General features: G+C 43.1%; 1 protein-coding gene and 1 pseudogene across 7 annotated transcripts; one reads left to right on the top strand and one right to left on the bottom strand.

Moving 5' to 3' along the window:
- Window positions 1–3,865: 3,865 nt before the first annotated feature.
- LOC100479378 lies at window positions 3,866–4,952 on the bottom strand (annotated as a pseudogene).
- An 11,191-nt stretch (window positions 4,953–16,143) lies between these two features.
- On the top strand, window positions 16,144–24,247 carry LOC100479125 (cytochrome c oxidase assembly factor 6 homolog). 7 transcript variants are annotated; one of them, XR_004626118.1, is made up of 5 exons: window positions 16,262–16,409; window positions 16,923–17,082; window positions 22,182–22,460; window positions 22,565–22,684; window positions 23,227–24,247. XR_004626118.1 is itself a non-coding variant. In XM_019809575.2 (4 exons), exons 1-3 carry the CDS (start codon window positions 16,354–16,356, stop codon window positions 22,275–22,277), a joined length of 312 nt encoding a protein of 103 aa, XP_019665134.1. In that variant the 5' UTR covers window positions 16,262–16,353; the 3' UTR covers window positions 22,278–22,300; window positions 23,227–24,247. The 7 variants fall into 7 exon arrangements, 4 of the variants coding, with proteins under 4 accessions (XP_019665135.1, XP_019665134.1, XP_011235094.1 ...); XR_004626119.1 differs by lacking the exon at window positions 22,565–22,684; XR_004626117.1 differs by lacking the exon at window positions 23,227–24,247 and having other exon boundaries at window positions 22,565–23,220.
- Window positions 24,248–25,026: the final 779 nt, after the last annotated feature.

Below are 25,026 nucleotides of genomic sequence, written 5' to 3'. Positions count from 1 at the left end.
ATCTTTTCATTTTTTGTGTTGTCTTAAACTTCTTTAATCAATGTCTTATAGTTTTCAGAGTATAGATCTTTCACTTCTTTGGTTAAATTTATTCCTAGCTATTTCATTCTTCTTGATGCCAGTGTAAGTGGGATTATTTTCTTTATTTCTCTCTCTCTGCTACTTCATTATTAATGTATAGAAACAACAGATTTTTATATTTTATTTTGTATCCTGCAACTTTATGGAATTCACTTACCAGCTCTAACAGTTTTTTAGTGGAGTCTTTAGGATTTTCTATATATAGTACCATGTCATCTGCAAATAGTGACAGTTTTCCTTCTTCCACACCAGTCTGGATGTCTATTACTTTTTTCTTGTCTGCTATGGCTAGGCTTTCAGTGCTATATTGAATAAAAGTGATGAAAGTGGACATCCTTGTCTTGGTCCAGATCTTAGAGGAAAAACTTTCAGCTTTCACAGTTGAGTATGATGTCAGCTGTGGGTTTGTCATATATTATATTGACGTATGTTATCTCTAAATTCACATTACTGAGAGTTTTTATCATGAACAGATGTTGACTTGTGTCAAATTATTTTTCTGCATCTATTGAGATGATCATATAGTTTTTATCTTTCATTTTGTTAATGTGGTGTAGCATGTTGTTTGATTTGAGGATATTGAACTATCCTTGCATCCCTGGAATAAATCCCACTTGATCATGGTGAATGATCTCTTTAACATATTGTTGAATTCAGCTTGCTAATATTTTGTTAGGGATTTTTGCATCTATGTTCATCAGGGATATGACTTGCAATTGCTTTTGTTTTTTTGTAGTGTATTCATGGCTTTTGTATCAGGGTAATGATGACCTCATAGAATGGATTTGGAAGTTTTCCTTCCTCTTCTATTTTTTTGAATAGTTTGAGAAGGACAGGTATTAACTCTTCTTTAAATGTTTGGTAGAATTCACCTGTGAAGCCATCTAGTCCTGGACTTTTGTTTGTTGGGAGTTCTTTTATTACCAGTTCACTTCATTACTAGTAGTATGTCTCTTCAGATTTGCTGATTCTTTTTGATTCAGTTTTGGGATTCAGTTTGTGTCTCTAGGAATTTATCCATTTCTTCTAAGTTGTCCAATTGGTTGGCGTATAATTTTTTGTGGTATTGTCTTATAATCCTTTTTATTTCTGTGATATTGGTTATTACTTCACCTTTTTCATTTATTTATTTGAGTCCTCTCTCTTTTTTTCTTGATGAGTCCAGCTAAAAGTTTATCAATTTTGTAACTTTTCAAAAAAAACCAAATTGTGGCTTCATAGATCCTTTCTATTGCTTTTTGAACTCTATTTCATTTATTTCTGCTTTAATCTTTATTATTTCCTTTCTTTTGCTAGCTTTGGGCTTTGCTCATTTTCTAGCTCTTTTAGTTGTAATATTAGATTGTTTGTTTGAGATTTTTTTTTGTTTCTTGAGGTAGGCCTGTATTGGTGTAAACCTCCCTCTTAGAACTGCTTTTGCTGCATCCCAAAGATTTTGGACCATTGTGTTTTCATTTTTGTTTCCATTTATTTTTTAATTTCCTCTTTGATTTCTTGGTTGACCCATTCATTGTTTATTAGCATATGGTTTAGCCTCCATGTATTTGAGTTCTTTCCAGATTTTTTCTTGTAATTGCTTCCTAGTTGCATACTGTTATGGTTAGAAAAGAAACTTGGTATGATTTCAATTTTCATAAATTTATTGAGATTTTTTTTGGCCTACCATGTAATCTATCTTGGAGAATATTTCACATACACATATAAGGAATGTGTGTTCTCTTTTGGATAAAGTGTTCTATAAATATGTTAGGTCCATCTGGTTTAATGTGTCATTCAAAGCCACTGTTTCCTTGTTGATTTTATGTCTGGATAATCCATTCATTGATGTAAGTTGAGTGTTAAACTCCTCTACTATTATTGTATTACTGTCAGTTTCTCCCTTTATATCTGTTAATAATTGCTTTATGTGTTTAGGTGCTCCTATATTGGGTGCGTAGATATTTACAATTGTTACATCCTCTCGTTGAATTGTTCCTTTTATCATTATGTAGTGCCTTTTGTCTCACTAAAGTCTATGTTGTAAAGTCTGTTTTGTCTGATATAAGTATTGCTACCCCAGCTTCTTTTTTGCTTCCATTTGCATGATATATGTTTTTTCCAGCCCATCATTTTCAGTGTGTACATGTCATTGGGTCTAAAGTGAGTATCTTCTAGGCAGCACATAGATGAGTCATCCTGTGGGGTTTTTTTTATTGGAGCATTTAGTCCATTTACATTTAAATTAATTGTTGATAGGTATATACTTATTGCTATTTTGTTAATTGTTTTCCAGTTGTTTTTGTAGTTCTCTGTTCCTTTCTTTTTCTCTTGCTTTCTTTCCTTGTTTGATGGCTTTCTTTAGTGTTATGTTTGGATACCTTTATTTTTTGTGTATCTATTATAGATTTTTTAATTTGTGGTTACCATTAGGTTTATATATAACATCTTATGTCTATAGCAGTACATATTAAGTTGATGGTTACCTAATTTTGAAGACCTTCTAAAGCACTAAATTTTTACATCCCCGCCACATTTATGTATATTGTCATGTTTTACATCTTTTTTGTGTATCCCTTGATTGATTTTTGTAGATATAATTAATTTTACTACTTTGTGTTTTAACCTCCATACTGGCTTTATAAGTGATTAATCTACTACCTTTATGTTTGCTTTTACCTGTGAGGTTTTTTTACTTTCATTAATTTCAAATCAATTCTCTTTAGCATTTCTTACAAGGCTGGTTTAGTGGTAATGAATTCCCTTAACTTTGGGAAACTCCTTTTTTTAAAGTTTTGTTATTTTTTATGTTTTTAGTAATCTCTATGCCCAAGATGGGTCTCTAACTCATGACCCTGAGATCAAGAGTCTCATGCTCTTCTGACTGAACCAGTCAGGCGCCCCTGGGAAACTCTTTATTTCTCCTTCTATTCTGAACGCTAATCTTCCTGGTAGAGTAATCTTGATTGCAAGGTTTTTGGGGTTTTTTGTTTTTTGTTTTTCCCTTTTAGCCCTTTGAATATATTATGCCACTATTTCCAGGCCTGCAAAGTTTCTGCTGAAAAATCAGCTGATATATATATATAGGGTTTCCTTTGTGTGTAATGGTTTTATTTTCTCTTGCTGCTTTAAAAATTCTCTTTATCATTACTTTCTGCCATTTTAGTTATCATGCGTCCTGATGTGGAGCTCCTTAGATTAATCTTGGTAGGGGCTCTCTGTGATTCCTGGATCTGGATGTATGTTTCCCTCCCTAGATTAGAGAAGTTTTCTGCCCCCCTTCTCTTTCCCTTCTCCTTCTAGGTTCCTTTTAATGTGAATGTTATTGTGCTTGATGATGTCACTGAGTTCCCTTAACCTAGTCTCATTTTTTATTATTCTTTTTTTCTTTTTGCTGTTCAGCTTGGTTGCTTTTCATTACCCTGTCTTCCAGATCACTGACTGTTCTTCTGCCTCCTCTAAACTGCTATGGATACCCTCCAGTGCTTTTTGTTTGTTTTTGCGTTTTTGTGTTGGCTTATTTTTGTTTTTTGTTTTTTTTTTTTAGTTTTAGTTATTCCTTGTTTTCTGATATTTTTTATTTCTTCAAATTTATCAGGAGTGACATAAATAAAAAATATAATTGAGTCCCATCATCATGGAAATGGCTTTATGAGAAAACTGGTCAGATGAATATTATTGCTTCCCATTTTCAACTAGTAAATAGTTGCTGTTGATAAATAGTCAACAGCCTGTCAAGAATGGTCAAGATATGTTATATAGCAACAACATGACTGTTCATGGGCGGCGGGGGGGACTAGGAAATGACTTATGTGAACTTCTTGATTTCACCATACAAGACAAGCACAAAAGCACCACCATGCCTCTGAGAACATTGGACCATGTGTCCTTGAAAAAGCTTTGGCTCCTTCATCATAAGCAATCTTCCTTCAGCAGTCAAACATGCCTATGTACATGATGTCAGTTCCTTTGCACTCTGACTGCATCACCACATGGAGATGAACAGTGTCAAATGCATAGGAAGTCAACCCAGCAATCGGTGGGATATCATCCAGCTGATGAAGATAAGAGTATTGTTGGGGGGCGCCTGGGTGGCTCAGTCGTTAAGTGTCTGCCTTCGGCTCAGGGCGTGATCCCAGCGCTCTGGGATCGAGCCCCACATCAGGCTCCTTCCACTGGGAGCCTGCTTCTTCCTCTCCCACTCCCCCTGCCTGTTCCCTCTCTCACTGGCTGTCTCTCTCTGTCAGATAAATAAATAAAATCTTTAAAAAAAAAAAAAAAGAGTATTGTTGGGATCTGGAAGCATTCCTTTGCAGTGTCATACATACTAAACTATAGCTCGGTAGATGATAATACTCTGCAGAGAGGCATTAAAGCCTTGGTACAGGCCCTTAATCCCATCAGATTTGGAGATGTTAACCAGGCAGTCACTGAGGCCTCTGAATTCCCTTACAGCTCCAGCTTTGCCAACAACTGCTGCTAGATGGGAAAAGGCAAAACTAAGAGAATACACAAAACACAAGGATGTGGCCAGCAGCACCACTTGGTGCCAGATTCCCTGCAAAGTAGTGCTCAAATTGGGTTCTCTTGTCCATACCACCCAGGAAGATGCTTCTATTTGTCTTTGAAGGCAAAGTTGAGAGCCTGAGTGGGGAAGTATCTGATGACATTGGCCAAGTTACCATGCCAGAAGGAGAAGATTCCCTGCTCCCTGGGGATATGAGCCACGCAGTCTCTAATGCCCTCATAATGCTTAGTTGTGATTTGCTTACTGGCACACTGCACCTGCAGCAGCAGCTTGACCCACTCGATGGGTGCTACTGTGGTCTTGGAGATGGCCATGGCTACTCCACCCACCAGAAGTCCTTGGCAAAGGACACAGGAACATCTGTCATGTTGAAAGAGGAAGTGGGTGACTGCCTGGCTATTGAATTCTTCATGTCTGGCTGGTTCTGTTTTATATTTTCTGTCTCTTTGTTGAAGTCTCACTGAGATCTTCCACTCTTTTCTCAAGTCCAATAAATATCTTTATGACCATTACTTTGAATTCTCTATCAAACATATCACTTACCTTTCTTTCATTTAGCTATTTGCTGTGATATTGTCCTATTCTTTCATTTGGAACATACATCTCTATCTCCTCATTTTGTCTAACTCTCTGTGCTTGTTTCTATGTATTCGGGAGGTCAGCTTTGCCTTCTAGTCTTGAAAGTAGTGGCCTTGTGCAGAAGAGGTCCTGTGGTGCCCTGTAGCGCAATGCCTCCTGGTCACCAGAACCAGATGTTGCAGGGAGGTGTCCCATCTGGGTTGCATGCATTCTACTGTTGTGGCTGACCACATTTGCATTCAGCGCAATCTGCTGAAATGACTTGCTCTGACTGTTTTGAACCCACTGGGCAAGGTCTGGTCCTTGCAGTGTTGAGAGGCCTGAGGCCTCTGGGAGCTTCTTCATGGATGGGGTCAGCAGTTGTGCTAAGGGTCTGCAATTAGCCCTTCTGCTGCAACTGTAGGTGCACCACACAGCCGGGCTCTCTCCTGCATGGCTCGCTCAAAGGCTCAACTGCAGACCCACTGGTGTGTGGGGTTATCTCTGCCTCTCTCTTCAGCTTTGGAGTAGCGCTGGTCCCTGCCGGGGCTGCTTGCAGGGTGTGGCAGGGCAGGAGCTGCTTAGGATGGATGCCAGTCTAGGTGGGTTGCATGGGGTGGGTCCACAGGGGAATCCAGGGACAGGTCACATGGTGCCAGCAAGCCAGATGGGGAGGATTAGGGCTGGTGTCCGCAAGTGTCTTGCTACCTAGGCTGGGGGACGGGAAGCGAAAATGCACCTACCAGCGTTTTTGTTCTTGCAGAACTCATCTTCCCAGTGTGGATCTCCAGTGCCTGGGGTGCCCAGGGTGGGATCTGCTTCTCCTGCTTCTCTGCTTCTCTGTGCTTCCTGTGTCTCACCCGAGGGGGGGTTCCCAGCTGCGTCTTCACCCCTGCTACCCCTTTCACTGTGGCCTCATCTCTATGATTAACTGCGGAAGGTCTGTTCTGCCAGAGCCTTGGGGTCATTTTCATAGTCTGTCGCATAAATGTGGCTGTTCACTCGGTGTGTCGGTGGGATGAGGTGAGCTCAGGATTCTCGTCCTCCACCGTCCTCCTCCTGTCTCCTGGGAAAATACTCATTTAGCAACGTAATTTTGCTGAAATGATGACAAGAAAAACGCATTTCGTAAAATCAATATATAGTAGATCAATCAATAAAGTAGATATCACTGAAATGTTTGCCCCCTGCAAACTTATATGTTGAAATCCTAACCCCTCAGAAGTTGAGGCCTTGGGGAGGTGATGGGGTCACAAGGGTGGAACATTCATGAATATAATTACTGCCCTTATAAAAGAGACCCCACAGAGCTCCTACCCCTTCTGCCATGTGGGGATACAGAAGTCTGTGGCCCAGAAGAGGACCCTTACCTGCCCCTGCTGGCACCCCGATCTCAGACTTCCAGGCTCCACAACCGTGAGGAAAAGTTATTGTAGTTTATAAGCCACCTGGCCTGTGGTATCTTGTAATAGCAGCCCAAACAGACACCCATCCATAGGACCTCCAGATACGCAATAGTTTAGTTCAGCCATCTTTGACATTTTTGCAGCTTTTCGTCATATAAAAATTATAACTTTTAAACATTTCATAATGTTGCCACTTTAAAGCTGGATTTGTCAAGGTGAAGGATAGAACATATTTTGTTTTTAGCTTAATTAGTTACTTTTACTAGCCATATGCAACATGGGCTCCCATTTGTCCCAAATTACTAGAAACAGGCTAGGATAGGCTGGAATAATTTGAAACATATTCATAATCCTTGTGAATGAAAATATATTACAGTCACCCTTTTAAAAACTGATTCTCAGAGCAGATTTTAAAATGTCACTGTAAAAGGAAAACAATAGGGAAAAAAAGGTTAAAAGTAAAGGATTGAAAAATATATATACTGAGGAAATGCCACAAAAAAGAAAGTAGATGAGATAATATTAGTATCAGATAACATAATATAATTCAAAGCCAGAAATATTAAATGAGTAAATAGAGACTTTATATTGGTGGAATATATAATTTTCTTTACCTAACAAGACAGCTGTGAGCTGTTACAATGGTTTAGAAATATAAAAGAGAAATAGGCAAATACATAAGTATGGTATTTTAATATGCCTCTCTGAGTAATCAACAAATAATTCATTAACAACAGAAAGGTATAGGGTTTGAGCGAATAACCCACTATAAGCTTAGCTGTCTAGATGGGTGATAGATTCATAGATACCACATATACATAAAATGTACCTGTTTGTGTAGGTAGCTAGACTGATGTACCCAGGGGAGGCTATAAATATCACAAACACCCACGGATTAATTTGAGATCTTAATGCAGCAAGAGTGGAATGTTCGAACTGATACTGGGATAATAGAACGAAGGAGGTGGGGGCAGATTTCCACGTACATAGGGAGATCTGAGTAGGATTTGGTGAGCAGTGATTTGGAAGGGAACAGGTGGCTGAGAGAAAATATTCCAGGGAGAGGGACCCGAGGGACCAGCCGGCACGAAGGCTCTGAAGTAGGGAAGTGCTTAGTGAGTTTGAAGAACAGTAAGGTGGCCTCTAAGTCCCTTTGACGGTGCCAGGCCCCTCGCGTGTAGGTCCCTCTGCTTGAAGCACCCCCTCCCCCTTTCACAGCTGGAAAATGTCCACTTACCCTTTAAGGTGAGCTCAAAGTCATCCTCCGTGAAGGTCCCCTGTTCTCCCAGGAAGCATGTGTTACTCTGTCCTTCGTGCTCACAGCACTTGGCCCACAGCTCAGTAGTCGTGTTTATCGCATTGTGGCTTTGGGTTTTCCTGCCTGACTCCTGCTGCCCAACTGTGAACAAATGAAGCGCGAGGACTCAGCTCTGCTTCCCGTAGGTCAGGCTCGGTACCGAAGACGCTCAGTAAGCGTTTGTGGAGCAAATGAGAAATGTCCTGTATTAAACAATGCAATTCCTCTTTTCACTGCTTGTTTCCCGTCTTCCATGCGATGTCTTTCATGTATGTTCCTAAGCGTCTCCCAGGTCTGAGTACCACGGGAAATAACCGGGAACTTATCAACCCCTGCTCCGGGTAGATCTGAGAGGGTCAATACGGACGTGAAAAAAGTGGAGAAGGTTAATTAACAGCTCTGATAGGAAAACGCAAAATGGATGTGGTCTCCAATCCCTGAGGCTTCTGGAAGGATCTTGGTCAGCTAAGTCTGGCAGAATGTGTGGGATTGGCTGCTGAGTGGGGAGGAGAAGGGCATCAGGGTGAGGCCTCAGAGGTAAGAAGTAGTAAAGCCAGGACAGGGAGGGGTGGATGCAGGGCAATGAGGGGCCTGACTGAAGGACAGAGAGGAGTCAGCCTGGCCAGGGCAGCCGGGGGTCAGATCACAGGACCCCCCCGCCCCCCCCAAAGTGAGGCCCAGACACCAAATGGCTGTTTGCTGTTTGTTCTCAGGGAATGGAGCCTCACGATGCAGGTTGCACTTTGACAGCTTTGTCAGCGGGCGCAGGGCGGGGTGGGTGGCAGAAAAAACATGGAGCTCAAGCCGCACGGGATGCTTTACCCAAGGCCTGGGGTCCCACCCCAAACTGCTGGCAGGGGCCAAATAGATGTCTGCCCCTTTGTGAGGGAGGTGAATGAAAGGGTCAGAATTTAGAGCGGGGGGTGGGGAGAGCTGAGATTGTTTCTAATCACAGAACAGTAGTCTCCAGTGACACAGGGGACCCCACATTCTAGGTCTCAACCAAAGTCAGCCATTCACGGTTTCAAGTGACCTGCTCTGCACCAACTCTGGACATTGCTCTCACCTCCTGCTCTGCCTGGGGGGTTCTTCCCTCGTGCAGGATACAGGTCAGGAGCACAACCTCTGTGAGGATCTGAGCTGGAGTCTGCGCTCCGCGACATCCTTAACGTGGATCTGACAGTTTGGGTCTGTCGTCTGTAAGTGCGCCGTCCAGCAGGGGAGCTGCCAGACACGTGCGGTTACAGAGCACTTGAGATGTGACTAGTCCAAGACAAGATGTGGGTTTTTTAAAAAAAAAATTTAGAGTTTATTTATTTGTCAGAGAGAGAGAGAGTGCGCACAAGCAGGGGGAGCTGCAGGCAGAGGGAGAGGGAGAGGGAGAAGCAGGCTCCCTGCTGAGCAAGGAGCCTGATGTGGGACTCGATCCCAGGACCCAGGGATCATGACTGGAGCCAAAGGCAGACAGCCAACCGACTGAGCCACCCACACGCCCCAATGATCATATTTTAAATATATTGGGTTAAAGGAAGTATATTGCTACAGTTAGTTTCACCCAAGCTGTACTTTGTTAATGTGGCTACTAGGGACTCCAGAATTCCATGTGTAGCCTGCCGTATACTTCTGTTGGATAATGCAGCTATATAAAACGGGGATACCAGAATGCCTGCTTCAGTGGGCAGTATATACAATAAAGATTCAATAAGATCATCATTATAAAAATGTTTAGCCCAGTGCCTGACAAAGAACAAATGGTCAGAAAAAGGAAGACTGCCAAGTTATGACTGCAGTATTTCATGGACTCTAACACCCCCATTTTTGTTCCCACACGTCTGCATCTCGGACAGTAGGATGTGTCTTTCAGTTGACCAGATCCCAGTTATAGATCATGGTCCTCACTGCCTGTGTGCACAGACCTATCCCGACTTGCAGGGTCAGTGCCTTAGACGATAATCTAGGAGATCAGAAGGGGGCGCTCTTAACCTCTAGGAAGCAAAAAACTTCGGGCGGGTGGCCTGGGCAGAGGGCAACTCCGAAGTGTTGAGCAACATCCCCAAAATAGGAGTGAAAAGTGGGATCCTTGTACCTAATTACAAAGTTGGCTGCATGGCTCTGCACCAATGGCTTTTAGCCCTTTTCTGGATCCACAATGTATAAAGGCCAAGAGAAGGGAAGGAGAGAAGATGAGGACTTTGCTTCAAGTGCTTAATGGCATAGATGATAAGATCGGTGGAGAAATTGGTGATTGGCTGAGAAAGGGATTCTGGGCACTAGAACTCTAAATGTGAAGAAGATTTAGGTACACCTTAATCAACTTCTTCTGTTTTCTTTCTTCTGTGTGATATGATTTTAAAAAATTCATATGTAAATATGCCTGAATAAGTTTTACTAAGTTTCAGATAAGAATCCTGGGTAAGAAAAAAGAATCACATTATGGTTTATTATGGTTTAATTGGGAGTGCTTCTTTTCTTAGTTGAACATAAAATAATGGTGTGGATTATTTATAATTACGTTTGCTTCGATAAAACAGTATCCTCTTTAGTGGACTTCTCTTCCTTTAAGTCCAAGATCAAAGGACCTCTGAAATGTAATAATATTAATAACTAGCACTTCTCTTTTTCTTTGTCCTGTAACTCTTCTGTGTCATACTACATGGAGAATTTGTAGTGTTGTCTCTGTTAGAATGCTCATTCCAAGAAGGCAGGAGTGTTCATCTAGATGGTTCTCTGCTGTCTCTCGAGCCCCTAGAATAGGGCTTGGCACATGTTGAATAACGAGCAAATGAATGAAATCCTTTTATGTGCTAGGCACTGTTCTAAGTGCTTTGCAGGGATTATTTCATTTAACTTTTCCAAATAACCTAAGGTAGATATTACTATCATCCACGTTCTCCATTGAGGAAACCAATATATGCAAAGTTCCTATAACCTGCCCAAGGTCACATGGCTTGTCATTGGGGGAGGTAGGATTCAAGCCATCTGGCTCCAGAACCTACACTTTTATCCGCTACACTTTGCTGCCTCTCCTACAGCCTGCATTTCCCTTCTGGATTTCTTTGGGCAACCTCCTATTCGAGCATGCGTCTATCATAGCTCTTACTCCTGTTCCTTAGAGGACAATATGGCGTATGTCCTCCACTAGACTGAGCTTCTCAAGGGCTGAGATCTATCCTCATTCATCTCTTTCCCCCATGGCCTAGCACTGTGCCTGGCCCTCAGCATGGGCTTCGTGTCTCTGAAATAAGCTGGCTATGTGGGTATAGAGCAGGATACAGGAAAGAAGGTTCACAGGTTCCTGACTGGCAGACAAAGGACTTGTCAAACCAGTGAAAAGGAAGAGCATAGAACAGGAAGCTGTTCTGGAGAGAGGATATTATGGGTCCAGTTTTAAGCTTATTGGAGTAATGGAAGGACAGACAACTGGAGGTGTCCAAGAGGAAATGGGAAAGAAAAGTGGGACAGAGTTTCCTTCAGGACAAGAACATAGACTTGCAGGTCTTTCTGATAGACGCGGCAGCTGAAGCTAGGAGAGTGAATCAGCTTGCCAAGGAAAACAGAGCAAAGGAAATGCAAAAGAAAAAAAATAAAGAAGGGAAAAGGCCAGCTTCTTGGAGCACATCCATAGTTCACGGGAGGAAAACGACCAGGAGCTGGCACTGAGATCTAAGAAAATTCGGAAGGATCTCTGTAGCAACACTGAAGTCAGGGGATCTTTCTCCTGTTATTGTCCCTGCGTAGGTGTCTGTGACACTGTTTTGTAAAACAGTACAGATTATAAATAAAAGTCTGTGGGCAGCAACAGAAAAACAACACATACGTTTCTCAGTGCTCCTGGGTCTGTCTGGCCCTGCCCAGCAGTGGTTTGGGGATCTACTCAGTTCAGACTAGAGATACACCCACAGGAAGTTTTCTCTGGGTGGCAAGAGCCCGCACAGCACTCTTCCCACCTGTTCACACTGACTTCTCCCCGCCTCTTCTCTCCTCCAGATGGGCTGGGAGACTACACTCCCTTTGTGTCAAGACAACACATTTGAAATCATCTTTTGGCTCCACTTTCTTTTACTTGCCCACAGCCTTCCAGATTTTCTTTGCAGTTCTTATCCTGCATTATTTTGGGTTTGTTTGCCTGATCGGCATCTCAAAATTTCCCTTTCCTTAGTTGTTTTTGTGCTGTTGGATACATCTGTGTTTCTCGGTTGGTGAACCCCAGACCTCCTTGGAGGTAGGAGTGGGGATCATTATTGCACTGTATTAAACCTCTTCAATAATTCTTTACTGTCTGTTCCTTAGGCGTACCACTGCCCAGTAGAAAGGGCTTGATTGCACAGGTGACAGCATGAAAGACTACTGAGTTTTGACCTAGAAGAGCACATAAGATGTTAAATCTGTTAAAAAGTTAGTAATCGCCTTATAAATGGTCTGTATGATCCTTATTTTTACCTTTCTGTGTACTAAAGACGACCTTTTCCAGACTAAACAATTACTCTGTTTAACAATTGTGATATATAGGGGCGCCTGGGTGGCTCGGATGGTTGAGCATCGGACTCTTGGTTTCCACTCCGGTCATGATCTCAGGGTCATGGAATCAAGCCCCATGTTGGGCTCTGTGCTCAGCGGGGAGCCTGCTTGAGATTCTTTCTCTCCCTCTACCCCGACCCCACCACTCACTCTCGCTTGCTCTCTCTCTCAAATAAATAAATAAATCTTTTAAAAAATGTGACATATCATTCATACAGAAGAGTGAAAAAAACATTCATGTACAGTTTACTTATACAATAATTATAAAACAAACACCCAAGTCCAGAAATAAAACTTTGTCAGCACCTCAGAATGTTCCTATTCACCTCTCCCAATCGCATCCCATTTTTCTTTTGTTAATAGTGTTACTACTTACGAATGTATCCTAAACAGGATAGCTGAGTTTTGCCAGTTTTTGGACCTTATGTAAGTGGAAATACATGGTATTTATTCTTTGGTTGATTTGCTTCTTTTACTCAATGTGAGATAGGTCATGTTATTGTAGATGGCTATAAATGCTCCTTTCATTGCTGCATGATATTTCCTAATATGACTATGCCATAGTTTATCCATTCTATTGTTGGCATAAGTTTGGGTTGTATGTTGTTTTTAGCTATAACAAAGATGCACGTGCATCAGTGATTCTGTAGAATGGAATTGCTGAGTCATCGTGAATGTGTATCTTTAACTTTACTAGATAACGCCACACTGTTGTCCAAAGCGATTGTATCAATTTATACCACCATCTATGTACGAGGATCCTTTTTGCTTCATCCTTCTCATGCTTGTTACTGTTAGACTTTTTAATGTTTCTTGGGTCTGGTTGGTGTCTAATCGTGTTGCATTGTGATCTGAATGTTCATGACTGTGGTTACGAACAAGGATGTAGGCGTTTTCTTATATTGCTCCTTTCTTTTTCCTCTTTGGTGTTGTGCCAATTTAAGCCTTTTGACTCTTGTAAAAATCACATTGTCTCTTTCTTATTGATTCCTAAGTGTTCTTTATCCCAGGTACCAATTATTTGTTTTACAAACTTCTCCCACATCGTGGTTTTGTCTTTTCCACTCGCATTATGGTATTGTTTGGTAAACAGAAGTTCTTAGTTTTAATGCAGGTGAATTCATTGATCTTTTCCTTTATGGCTAGAAAAAAATTCTTCTTGACCCCAATGTCATAAAAACATTCTTCTGTAGGTCCATGCATTTTATCTGAAATTCTTGGAGCCAGATGTATTTTGAAATACAGACTTTTTCAGACATTGGAAAGGTACTATGGAACACAGACAACCCATTTATGTGTTGAACACAGACAACACTATCAACAAGAACTGGAAGAGCACCTCTACTAGAAAACCGATACTCAAACATTACTATTTCTGCAGCAAAACATACCTGGTCACCTCAGTAATATATAAATAATGACTGCAAAGAGCTTTTATCACTAGGTCACATTTTTCACCTAGTGAGTTCCCAAGAGTTCAGTGTTTCAGAAGTGTGGGGATTTTGTAATTAGTACAGAAGTTATGGCAACCTCATACAGTAAGGATGGAATTATTTCAAATTTCAGAGGACCATCCTGGTGGAGCTGTGGACCTGGAATTTGCATGTGAAGATTCTTTACTACTGATTTAAATTATGGCTTAGGAAGATTCATATTTTCTACCCCTGAATCAGCCAGTTGTGTTTTTCTTGAAATTTGTGCATTTATCTAAATTTTGTTTGCATTTAATTGTTTGTAAGATGTCCTAACTTTTTTGATATCTGTAGTTTTCATTACTGGTATAGGATAACATCTCTCTTTGTATTGTTCAATACTAACAGACATTTGTCAATTTATTAGTGTTTTCTAAAAAAAAAAAATATCAACTTTTGGATTTTTAATCCATTGTATGCAGCCGTCAGCTAGTGGATTGGCTCTGAACATAGCAAAACACAAGCCTGTTTGTTGATTTACATGGAGTGAATACTATCATCAAGGACAATTTTAAGCCACTAATTTGATGTTAGTGGCCATGTAGTAGGGGAGAGGTATGCACAATTGGCTTTCCTGAGCCAGTACAGACAGTCTCTGGCACATTACTTTTGTTTCCCATTTCATTAATTCCTGCTGTTAATATAATTTCTGTCATTTTACTTTCTTTAATTTTGCTTTCATTTTTGTGACTTCTTGAAAAGGGATGTTTAGCTAAAGACTTTTTAATCTCTTTTCTAATATACTTCTGGCTATAAATTTTCCTCTAAGTCCTGTTTTAGCTGCATCCCACAGGCACTGCTATTGTATTTTATCGTTCAGCTCAAAACATATTCTTAATATCATTATGACTCCTCTGACTACGGTTTATATAGATTTGTTATAATTCTTTGATTTCTAGCTTAATTGCATAATGGTCAAAAAACATGTGCTGAATGATTTCAACCTTTAAAATTTGTTGAGAGTTGCTTTACAGCTAAGTATGTGGTTGATTTGGGGACAGTGCTATGTTTGCTTTAAAAAAATGTATATGCTAGTTTTGGTTATGTTCTGTGTATATTCATTAGTTTCATTTATTAATCATGTTATTCAACTTTTCTATATCCTTATTGGTTTTTCTTTTGTTTGTCTTAAAAATCACTGAGAAAGGCTTATTAAAGTAACCTGAGTATATTTTCTTCTTTATAATTCAGTCAAGTTTCACTTTATTTTATATATTTATCATTATGTATAAATTTAAAATTTTAAATGTATTTCTTTTTTCAACTCCGAAGTCATCCAGGACTCTTTCTTTTCATCCTCTTTATATGTCATCCATCATACTAAGACAATATTATCTTTATATAAACTGCCCATGTAAAAGAAATGAGCAGCTCTGGTAAAGATAAAGCATTCTGCTACCTTATAGAGTCCACTAACTTACAGAATCAAAATATCTGGAGCAGCTCTTTTCATTCCTTTTCAAAAATACCTTGGTGTTTTTTGGGAGTAAAAAAAAGCCACGAGTAAGATTAAAACAAAAATGCAAATATTTAGTTTCTCCCTTCTTCTGACCAATTTGAATTACCTCCCACAAATTTCAGATCAAGTCCACAGATCCTATCTGTAAACTAATTGGGCTCACATTTTAACTATCACTCTTAGCAGAATGGAACTTTGCTTTCACATTCTCTTTCACTAGATGTCTCCAAATACCAACTAAAAGGACATTTTCCATCCACAGAAGCAAGCTGCAAGCGTTCAAGGTAAGGTGATGATGTTGAGAAATATACCAGGGTGAAATCTCAACCAGGGAACTTGGGATCTCAAAGCCTCGGGTTCGCAGCTTGGTTCACTTATTTGCCAAATTTCCTGGGTCTTGTTCTGTCCCTCACTCCTCCCTCTACCCCACTTCCACTCCTTTTAACCCCCCCCCCAAATCTCTCTCCCTCTCCCCATCTTTCTTCCTCTCCCTCTCTGCCTATCTCTATCTAGGAAGGTTGGAGTTAAGCTGTCATCTTTAACACTTTGTCTAGCTCTCATCCCTCCGCTGCAATTTCCACTCCAAACCGCCCTGTCCCTCAGGGCTCGAAAGTCAAGCCTCCCAGGCGGTGCGGTGCGCGGTGAGATATGCATAGAAATTTAGATTCAAGTAAGGAGCACAGTCCCTCACAGTCGTTAACAGCCTCCGGGAAAGAGACACGGACCCACCGATAAGGTCGAGGCCCTCTGAGCAGTGACAGAGTCCCACCCACTCTCCACCTCCACACTCCCAGGCCCAGCTTCCCCCACCCGCCCAGCAAGTCCGGAAGGAAGTCGCTGCAATAGGTCAGAGAGCGGAGCCGGAAGTCCCGCCTCCTTGAACGGTGAACGGGATGCCATAAGGGTCATTCCAAGCAGGCGGGCGGATTCGCTCCGTGAAGTGCTTCCTTGGGGTGGTGAGTTATACACGGCTTGAACCCCCGCGGGCGAGGCGAGCGTCCGGGCACCAGGACTCGGCACCGGGCCCTCCCCCACTCCCCCCCAGTGTGTTGGGTTTCATGACCCTTTCCTCTCGTCGCCGCGGAGGGGAACCTGATCCCGGGCCGGGCGAGAGGTCAGGTTGCGGGTGGGTCCCGGCGTGCGTGCGTGGTGGAAGGTGGACCGGGGCGACTTCGCACGCCTCGGGCTCCTCTTCTGCAAAACTCGGTAGCACTCCTGGCCCTGCTACGTCACTTTGACTCCGTGCGTTTATTTGTACAGCAGTTTGGTTGCAACGGCAACCTTGTAAGATGGGCACTGCTCCCCCCGTTTTACAGCTGGGGAGACAAGCTCGAGAGGATGAATGAGCTACTCTGAGTGACAGGGCTGTGAGAGAACCGTAGTTCTAACTCTGGCTTCCTGAGACCAAGCCGCCACCCAGCTGGGGCCCAGTTTCATAGTGTAGGAGATAAGCTTCAAAAGCGAGTCCTCTCTTACGGTATCGTTACTGAAGAACTGATTTCAGCTGCATCGTTAAAATACCGAGGTAGAACTTTAGAAAGAGGGGGTGGGAAGGAATGACAGTTTTAGTGCCTTGCCTCTCTGAAACAAGTTCCTCGTTAACCTTAAATTTTATTTTGGCCGACAGCTTGAGCCCACTAGGAATGGCAGCCCCGTCTATGAAAGAAAGGCAGGCTTGCTGGGGAGCCCGGGATGAGTACTGGAAGTGTTTAGATGAGAACACAGAGGACGCTTCTCAGTGCAAGAAGTTAAGAAGCTCATTTGAATCCAGTTGTCCCCAACAGTGGGTAAGGCATACTCGATGGGTTTCTGTTGGCTGTTAAAATGCATAGAGCTTACACTGTGTGTGGCAGGCTGTGAGATGAAGCACCGTCTGAGGCAAGTCAAATCTAGTTTGTGTGCGCATTAGAGAAACCCCTGCCTGGTAATCCAGACTTTTATGTTCTTACGTCAGGCAGACATTTGGGAAAGGTCACCTGACACTTTAAAGATCACTGAAAACAAACCTATAAACCATAACCAAAAATTCCAACCCACTAACTTGGTAGATTTCTCCAGGATCTTAAGAACAATATTTAATATTGGGGAAGAGTTGGCAAATTCACTGGCCTAGAACTATCAGAAATAAGGCATTCCTTGTTGCCCACCCAAAATCATATGGCCATTTACCTAAAATATGAGAATGGCTGAGGAAGTCCCAGTGATGGATTCTGTCACCAGCTGCCCAGAATGCCTGATGGTTTTCCTGCTGTGTGCTGCCTGTCCTTGTGCTGCCGGTCCTTAGTGTGGGAGTGGGCTGGAAAAGGGCACTAACATTGAGCTCAGTAAATTGTCCTAAGTGCTTGACGCTCCTTTATCAGTATCCTTTCAGATGGGTGGTTTGCTCTGTTTCGGGAGGAGGCATCTGAAGGTCAAGGCATTGAAATAACTTGCTCAGTATTGGTCAGTAAGTGGCAGAACTAATTCTAAGTCAGGCCCAGCTGGCGGATGTAAGAGTTGTACCTGAATTTGCCTGTGCTTTTCCACTCCATCGTGCTGTAACAAAGCATACCACACAGGTGTGAGAACAGCTCATCTGAGGACATGGTTTAGGGTCTTCCCTGTCACACCCCACATTTTTAGATGAGGAGCCGGACGTGTGTAGGAGCCCACTAGAAGGGTGGGGGTCATACTGGAGGGCTGGGCTGGGAGTGAATGCAGTTAGGAGAATATGCGTTAGATGAACTTACCTGTAAAACCAGCATAATGCAACCTATCTCATGGGATTCCTATGAAGACTCGATGTCTAACTTGACATAAATAGAAACGTGATCAGTGCGGGGTTTTGTGACTGGATTGAGTAACGATTTAGGCAAAAAGTGTTATACATCCCTGGTTTTCGCATTAGGATTGCTGCACCAAGAACAACTCCTGATTTTAAGAAGTAGGTGGAGAATGTGGGAGCTTGGGCTGAGGCAGATCTGAGTCCTTGAGGGTCCCGGTATCTTTACTGCCTGTGCTGTCCCCTTCTCACTGGGCTCGCTGGCCCTGGGGTCACTGAGGGCAGGGTGGAGCTGAGAGCAGGACAGGAGCTCTGTGGGCCGGGGCCTTGGTGGGTTCTCCTCTCACCCCACCCCCACATTTTCTCAGGAGAATTTTGTTCCTGTGAGACGTGTCTTTTGTCAGCCTTGCCATGATCCCTCTCAGGTGACACATCATAATCATATGGAGACTTTTTAAAGAGCCATGTCCCAGACCTCACCTCAGGTTTACTAAAGGTCTCACAGTAGGACCCGGCTCTGGCTCTACCGGTGATTCCAGTAACCATGGTTGGGAATCCGTCTTAGCCCCTTTGGAATGTCACACTTCTTTCCTGTTTTTATCCCCTCTCTCTCTCACACACACACTTCTTTCCTGTTTTTATCCTCTCTCTCTCTCTACCTCTCCTCGGAAACCCACTGCTTTCTCTCCAGCCTGGTGATTGGCAGGCCCTCCCCCTCCCCTTCTTTCAGGGCAGCTTCTGTTCTCTGCATCATGAAGGGTTGTCTACAGTCAGCCCTGTTGCTGCTTTATTCTGTCCCTTCCCCTCCCACTCCACACTGGCTGAGTGCCGTGCCCCAGGGGCCAGCCCGCTCTCCAGGCTGCTGCGTCCTGCTCATGGCTCATTTACGGACTATGCGCTCCGAGCACTTCACATGTGCCCTCCACTGTTCTCACAAGAACTGTCACCTAGTTTTGCAGACAAGGACATGGGCACATTGAAATGAAGTCACCTGTAAGTGCAGAGCCTGGATTTGAGCTTGGGAGTAAGTCTGGACCCCATGCTCCTTTTCCCCATCCTCCTTCCTTTGCCTGTGGTGCAAGAAAAGGATCCATGAGGGGCGCCTGGGTGGCACAGCGGTTAAGCGCCTGCCTTCGGCTCAGGGCGTGATCCCGGTGTTATCGGATCGAGCCCCACATCAGGCCCCTCTGCTATGAGCCTGCTTCTTCCTCTCCCACTCCCCCTGTTGTGTTCCCTCTCTCGCTGGCTGTCTCTATCTCTGTCGGATAAATAAATAAAATCTTTAAAAAAAAAAAGAAAGAAAGAAAGAAAAGGATCCATGAAAATAGCCTGCATAAGCCTCATGGTGTTCTAGAAACTTAGTCATAACTGTAGTCTACTTAAATATAAAAGCCCTATCTCTTTGGGTGCCTGTATGATTCCGCCCCCAGCTTTCCTCCTGCTCGGCTAGCAGCGATGCCTGTTAGAGAGCTTTCCTGTGCAGCTGGTGATGCCGGTGCTCTTCTGTGCTGTTCGCTCTCCCAAGGCATTGTGGTCTCAGGTGTTGATGCCTAGTCTGCCGCTCTAGCCAGGCCCTTTCTCCAACTCCAGAGGCACCTGTTGAGCTGTGTCAGTAGGGTTAGATGTTCACAAGACCCCCATGACCTCTGCACACACAGGTCTGAACTCTTCCCCACCCCGTACCCAGCAGGCCTCTCCTCCCATGCTCCTAACCTCAGTGAAAGACACCAGCACGGACACAGCCCCAGAGCCCAGGGCCTCACTGCAGGACTGACTGGTTGAGCGTCCTCAGGAGGGAAGTGGGACAACACAACAGCCCTGCAGTGGGGGCAGGTCCAGTGTGTTTAAGGAGCAGCAAGGAGAGAGTAGTAGACGTTCGCGTCAGGGAGGGGATGGGAGGCCAGGGGCGGTGGCGTTCGCTCGGTGTGCTACGGGAAGCCAGTGGAGAGTTGTGAGTTCAGCAGGAAGGAGAGCTGTGAGGATACGAGAGTGAGGCTGTGAAAACGTGGTGGGCTCAGGTTGGCAGCGTCAGGGTCCTGTAGAGAAAGGGAAGGCATGGGGCCTGGAGAATGGGCTGCTCAGAATTGGGATTATGGAAAAGGTGTATTTATTGGTAAGGCCAAGGCCTAGGCTTTGATCCTGGGATTAAGACAGTTGGAGGATAAGATGACTGCAGAAGTCAGGGAGCTGAGAGGCCTGGGCTACGGAAGGACTGACCATGTGGACACTGGAGCCACCCAAGCATTAGGACAGGAGTCCCGGTGGAGAAGGGAACTTCCACAGGCTGCAATGCTCTAGCTGACCCCAGCAGAGGAGGGAGCGGGGATCTATAGCAGAATATTCCAGTTGACTTTAGCATTTGACATTGTTGTGTTGTGTTTACAGTACTTGTGTTCTCCTGCAAGGCCCCGTGCTCTCAGCCTGCTCCCTCCACACCTGTGTGCTCTGCTCAGGGATTGCCTGTTGAAGTCTTAGTAGCCACAGACTAGAAACGGAAAGATTGTTCCAGAGCCGTGTGCGAGAAGGTGGGGAGGCATATGGGCGAAGGGGGTCAGAAAAGAGGATCGTTTGGGTCCGTTCTGTGTGAGGCATTTTTATTAGCTTTCATTTCGTCTTCTGAGTATTTGTGTGTCTGTTTTACACAGTGGGAACTAAGGCTCACGTGAAATACTTTGTTCAAGATCAGCTAAGCCATAAAGCAGTAAATACAGCTTTGTTATGTAGTAAGGATGCCCTGCAACTAAAACACTAGGTGTCACTGGAACAAATGCCTCTTCTTGGCGCTTTGCTGCTTTGTTGGTGCTCATCAGCCCAACCTGCGTGACGGGCCTGTTGAAAGTCTCCTGTTGGTTCGTCGCTGAGGAAAGAGCAGGGATGAGGTCCATCATTCATTCCAGCATCATCCAAAAGACTTGATCCCAGGATCAATTTCATACTGTCTTTTGCATATAAACCTTGGAAGAGTTTCAGAATTCCCAGCGTTCTGGTGTTGGCGCTGCTGTCCCGTATCTCCCGTAACAGCCTGGAGGCTGCTGGCGTCCCGTGTACACAGCCCTCTGTAAGGTCATAAACAGGTCATCGTCAGCTCTGGACTGAGAAGGGACCCAGGGTCCTAGTTTCTTAAACATGAATGTCATGTTCGGAAATCCCTTATTTGATATCCTGCTCCTGGGCTGGAAATCAAGGCTGCTTCTTTTGTTAGATTGCCTGAGATCCTCCAGGCAGAGGTAGAATGTTCCATTTTTATTGCTGTAACCTTAAAGAGCAAATTTCTGATAGTCTGTGGTTTTAGAGGACAAGGTTTCTTGGTAAGAGAGTTGTGGTCCCTCAGAGGGGACTGTTAGGACATTCCATGGCTGTCATAGGCCAGGGAGAAATGCACCCGGCTTATCTGTTTGTCTCATGCCAGCTTGAGACAGACGTGTACATTCTCCATCTACTTTTCACTTCGGCTCCACTGAGTAAGAATTAAATCCTAAGAAAAGCTTTTAACAAAACAGCTAGTGTTTTTATCCTGCTGGTGAAAGCGTGTGGTGTCCTGCCGTGGCCTTGTCTGCAAAGCAGCTCAGCTGTACACAGTGTGGCGGTTTGTGACACTGATTTTCTACTGTAATTTTACTGTTTCAGGATATGGGGCTTTAAGATACTTCAAATTCCCTATGGCAAGAGAAGGATATAAATAAGATTAAGTCTTTATTAAAGTTTTATCCATTCAGTTTATAAATATAATTTTTAACCATCTGTCGCAAGTGTGTGTTTCTGGATGAGATAAACCTCATCATGGCTGATGAACTCCAAAACTTACTGAACTTACAGTTGAAAAGAAAAACTTGTACAATGTCTTTAAGTCATGAAGTTTTATGGCCTACAAACTCTGAGCCCACACGGCAAGCACAGGGACATTTCTCGAGAAGGCACATGGGTTACCTGAATTCTCAACAGGATCTATAACCCAAAAAGGGTCTTTAGAGGCCGTTACACGTCGTGTACCTTGATTCAGAATGATTGCAGAATACAAATCACTCATGCCACTTAACTTACGTTGAATGATTTGTTACATTTAAATCTGTGCTTTTGTTTAAGCTGCAAAACTTGCCCTTATTTCAAACACTTTTTTCTCAACAGATAAAATATTTTGATAAAAGAAGAGACTACTTAAAGTTCAAAGAAAAATTTGAAGCAGGACAGTTCCAGCCATCGAAAACAACTGCGAAGTCCTAGGCTGCTCCTGGACTTTTCAGAAGGTTTGAAATTATTCTTTTTGAACTTGCAGAAATGCTCCACTGACTATGGGACGGTAGAGGTTTGACTCAATCGTGGTGAACTGCACGACTCAGTCCACATAAACAACTCTTTAAAATAATCAAGTAACAAGATTCCATCACACTATGAAGAATCGAAATGGTATGAAATATGCTTAGTTTTAATTTAGTAAGAAGGCTATATTTTAAGAAAAATTAAAGCCAGTTATAAAAATCCATGTTTTTTTGTTTTTGTTGGAGTTGTAGGCGTATCTTACGGATCTAAATACAGGCGGACCTTGGAGGTAGTGTAGTTTCGGTTCCCGACCACTGCAGCGAAGCAGGTCCCACAGTTAAGCAAGTCCGATGAGTTTGGTATTTCTCCGTGTATGTAAAAGTTCCGTGTACTCTGCTGAGGTCTTAAGTGTGCAGCAGCATTCTAGCCACAGTGTACGTGCCTTAAAAAAAAGTGCTAACCATCATCTGAGCTTTCAGCAAGCGGGACTTCTTTTGCTGATAGAGGGTCCTGTCTTGGTGTCGATGGCGGCTCAGGCTGGGCGGCTGCGGTCTCTTCTTTAATGAAGTTTGCCACAGATTGACTCTTCCTCTCACAAGTGATTTCTCCTAACGCCTTATGCTCCTTGACGGCATTTTATCCATGGAACTTGTTTCAAAGTTGGAGTTAGTCTTCTCAGACCCTGCTGCTGCTTCAGCAACTGAGCTTATGTCATAGTCTAAATCCTTTGCTGCCATTTCAGCCATCTTCACAGCATCCTCACCAGTAGATTCCATCTCAAGAAACCACTCTTTGCTCATCCATAAGGAATAACTCCTCGTCCCTTTGAGTCTGATCATGGGAGGGTGGGAACTCACTCCCATCTACAGCTCCACTTCTAATTCCAGTTCTCTTGTTTCCACCACATCCACAGGGACTTCCCCTACTGAAGTCCGGAACTCCTCAAAGTCATCCATGGGGGCTGGAATCCTCTTCTTCCAAACTCCTGTTAATGTCGTGTTCACCTCTTCCCGTGAGTCACATGTTCTTCATGGCATCTAGAATGGAGAACCCTTTCCGGGCCTACTCTGCCCAGATGCAGAAGAGCCACTATCTCCGGCAGCTCTAGTTTTACAAAATGTATTTCTGAAAGAATAAGGCTTGAAAGTCCAAGTGACTCCTTGATCCGTGGGCTGCAGAATGGATGCTGGGTTGGCAGGAATGAAAACCACAACCTGGCTGCCCGTCTCCAGAGCTGGTGGCTAAGCAGGGGCATCGCCAACAGGCAGGAATATTTTAAAAGTTTTTTTTTTTTTTTTTTGAGCAGTAGGTCTCAACAGTGGGTTTAAAATATTCAGTAAACCGTGTTGTAAGCAGATGTGCTGTCATCCAGGCTTTGTTGTTCCATTTACACGGCACAGGTTTCTGTTTAAAGTCACCAGCTGCAGTAGCCCCTCACAAGACAGGCAGCCTGTCCTTTGAAGCCAGACATGGACTTCTGCTCTCTAGGTGTGAAAGTCTTAGATGGCATCTTCTTCCGAACAAGGCTGTTTTCGCTACACTGAACGTCTGTTGTTGAGCGTAGCCACCCTCACTGATTAGCTTATATCTGGGTAACTTGCTGCTTTACCTGCCACTTTGATGTTAAGGAAATGGCTTCCTTCCTTAAGCCTCATGAACCAACCTCTGCTAGCTTAGGACTTCTCCTCTGTAGCTGCTTCACTAAAATTGAAGAATTAGGGCCTTGCCCTGGATTAGGCTTTGGCTTCAGGGAATGCTGTAGCTGGTTTGATCTATCCAGAGCACTAACATTTTCTCTGTACCAGTGATAAGGCTGTTTCACTTTCTTATTCATGTGTTCAGCAGACTGGCATTTTTTTTTTTTTAAGATTTTATTTATTTATTAGCACAGTAGGGGGAAGGAGAGGGAGAAGCAGACTCCCCACTGAGTAGGGAGCCCAACACCGGGGCTCGATCCCAGGACCTTGAGATCATGACTTAAGTGGAAAGCAGATGCTTAACCGACTGAGCCACCCAGGCGCCCATTACTTTTTTTAAACATAGGTACTAGAAAACTGAAAATGACTTATGTGGCTAACATATTTCTATTGAAAAAGTCTGAAATATTATAATTACTGAAATGACAGAGACACAAAGTGAAATGGTGCTGTTGAATATACGGTGCCGAAAGACTTGCTCAACACAGAGTTGCCACAAACTTGTGGCAAAGATAATCTCTCTGTAGAAAAATCCCAAAGAACTGACAAGCTCCTAGAACTGAATCCTAGATGGCAAGAAACAAGGTCTGTATACAAAAGAAAATCCTATTCCTGTATAGCAGCAAGGAATAATTGGAACTTAAAAAATGTATTAAATTTGTAGCAGCACTAAAAAAAATAAAAGGAATATTTGGTATAAATCTATGTATAGTACCTATATCTGAGAACTACAAAGCATAAAATACTTAAAAATCAGAGGAGATCTAATTACACATACTGTAGTCAAGGGTTAGAGAACTCTTTTTTTTTTTTTAAGATTTTATTTATATGAGAGCACAAGCAGGGGGAGAGGGAGAAGCAAACTCCTTGCTCAAATAAATAAAATTCTTAAAGAGGACAAATTGTGTGAATAGATATTGTCACATATCTATTCATAGTGTTGAATAATAACTAATACATTAGGAAAAGATGCTCCATAGTAGTAGAGTAATGCAAATTATTAATTCAGGGCGCCT

This window comes from Ailuropoda melanoleuca, chromosome 6 (genome assembly GCF_002007445.2).
Source record: "Ailuropoda melanoleuca isolate Jingjing chromosome 6, ASM200744v2, whole genome shotgun sequence".
In the NCBI taxonomy this organism is placed as follows: Eukaryota; Metazoa; Chordata; class Mammalia; order Carnivora; family Ursidae; genus Ailuropoda; species Ailuropoda melanoleuca.
Note: the sequence above shows the minus strand (reverse complement) of the source record. Positions and strands in the feature narration are given on the sequence as shown.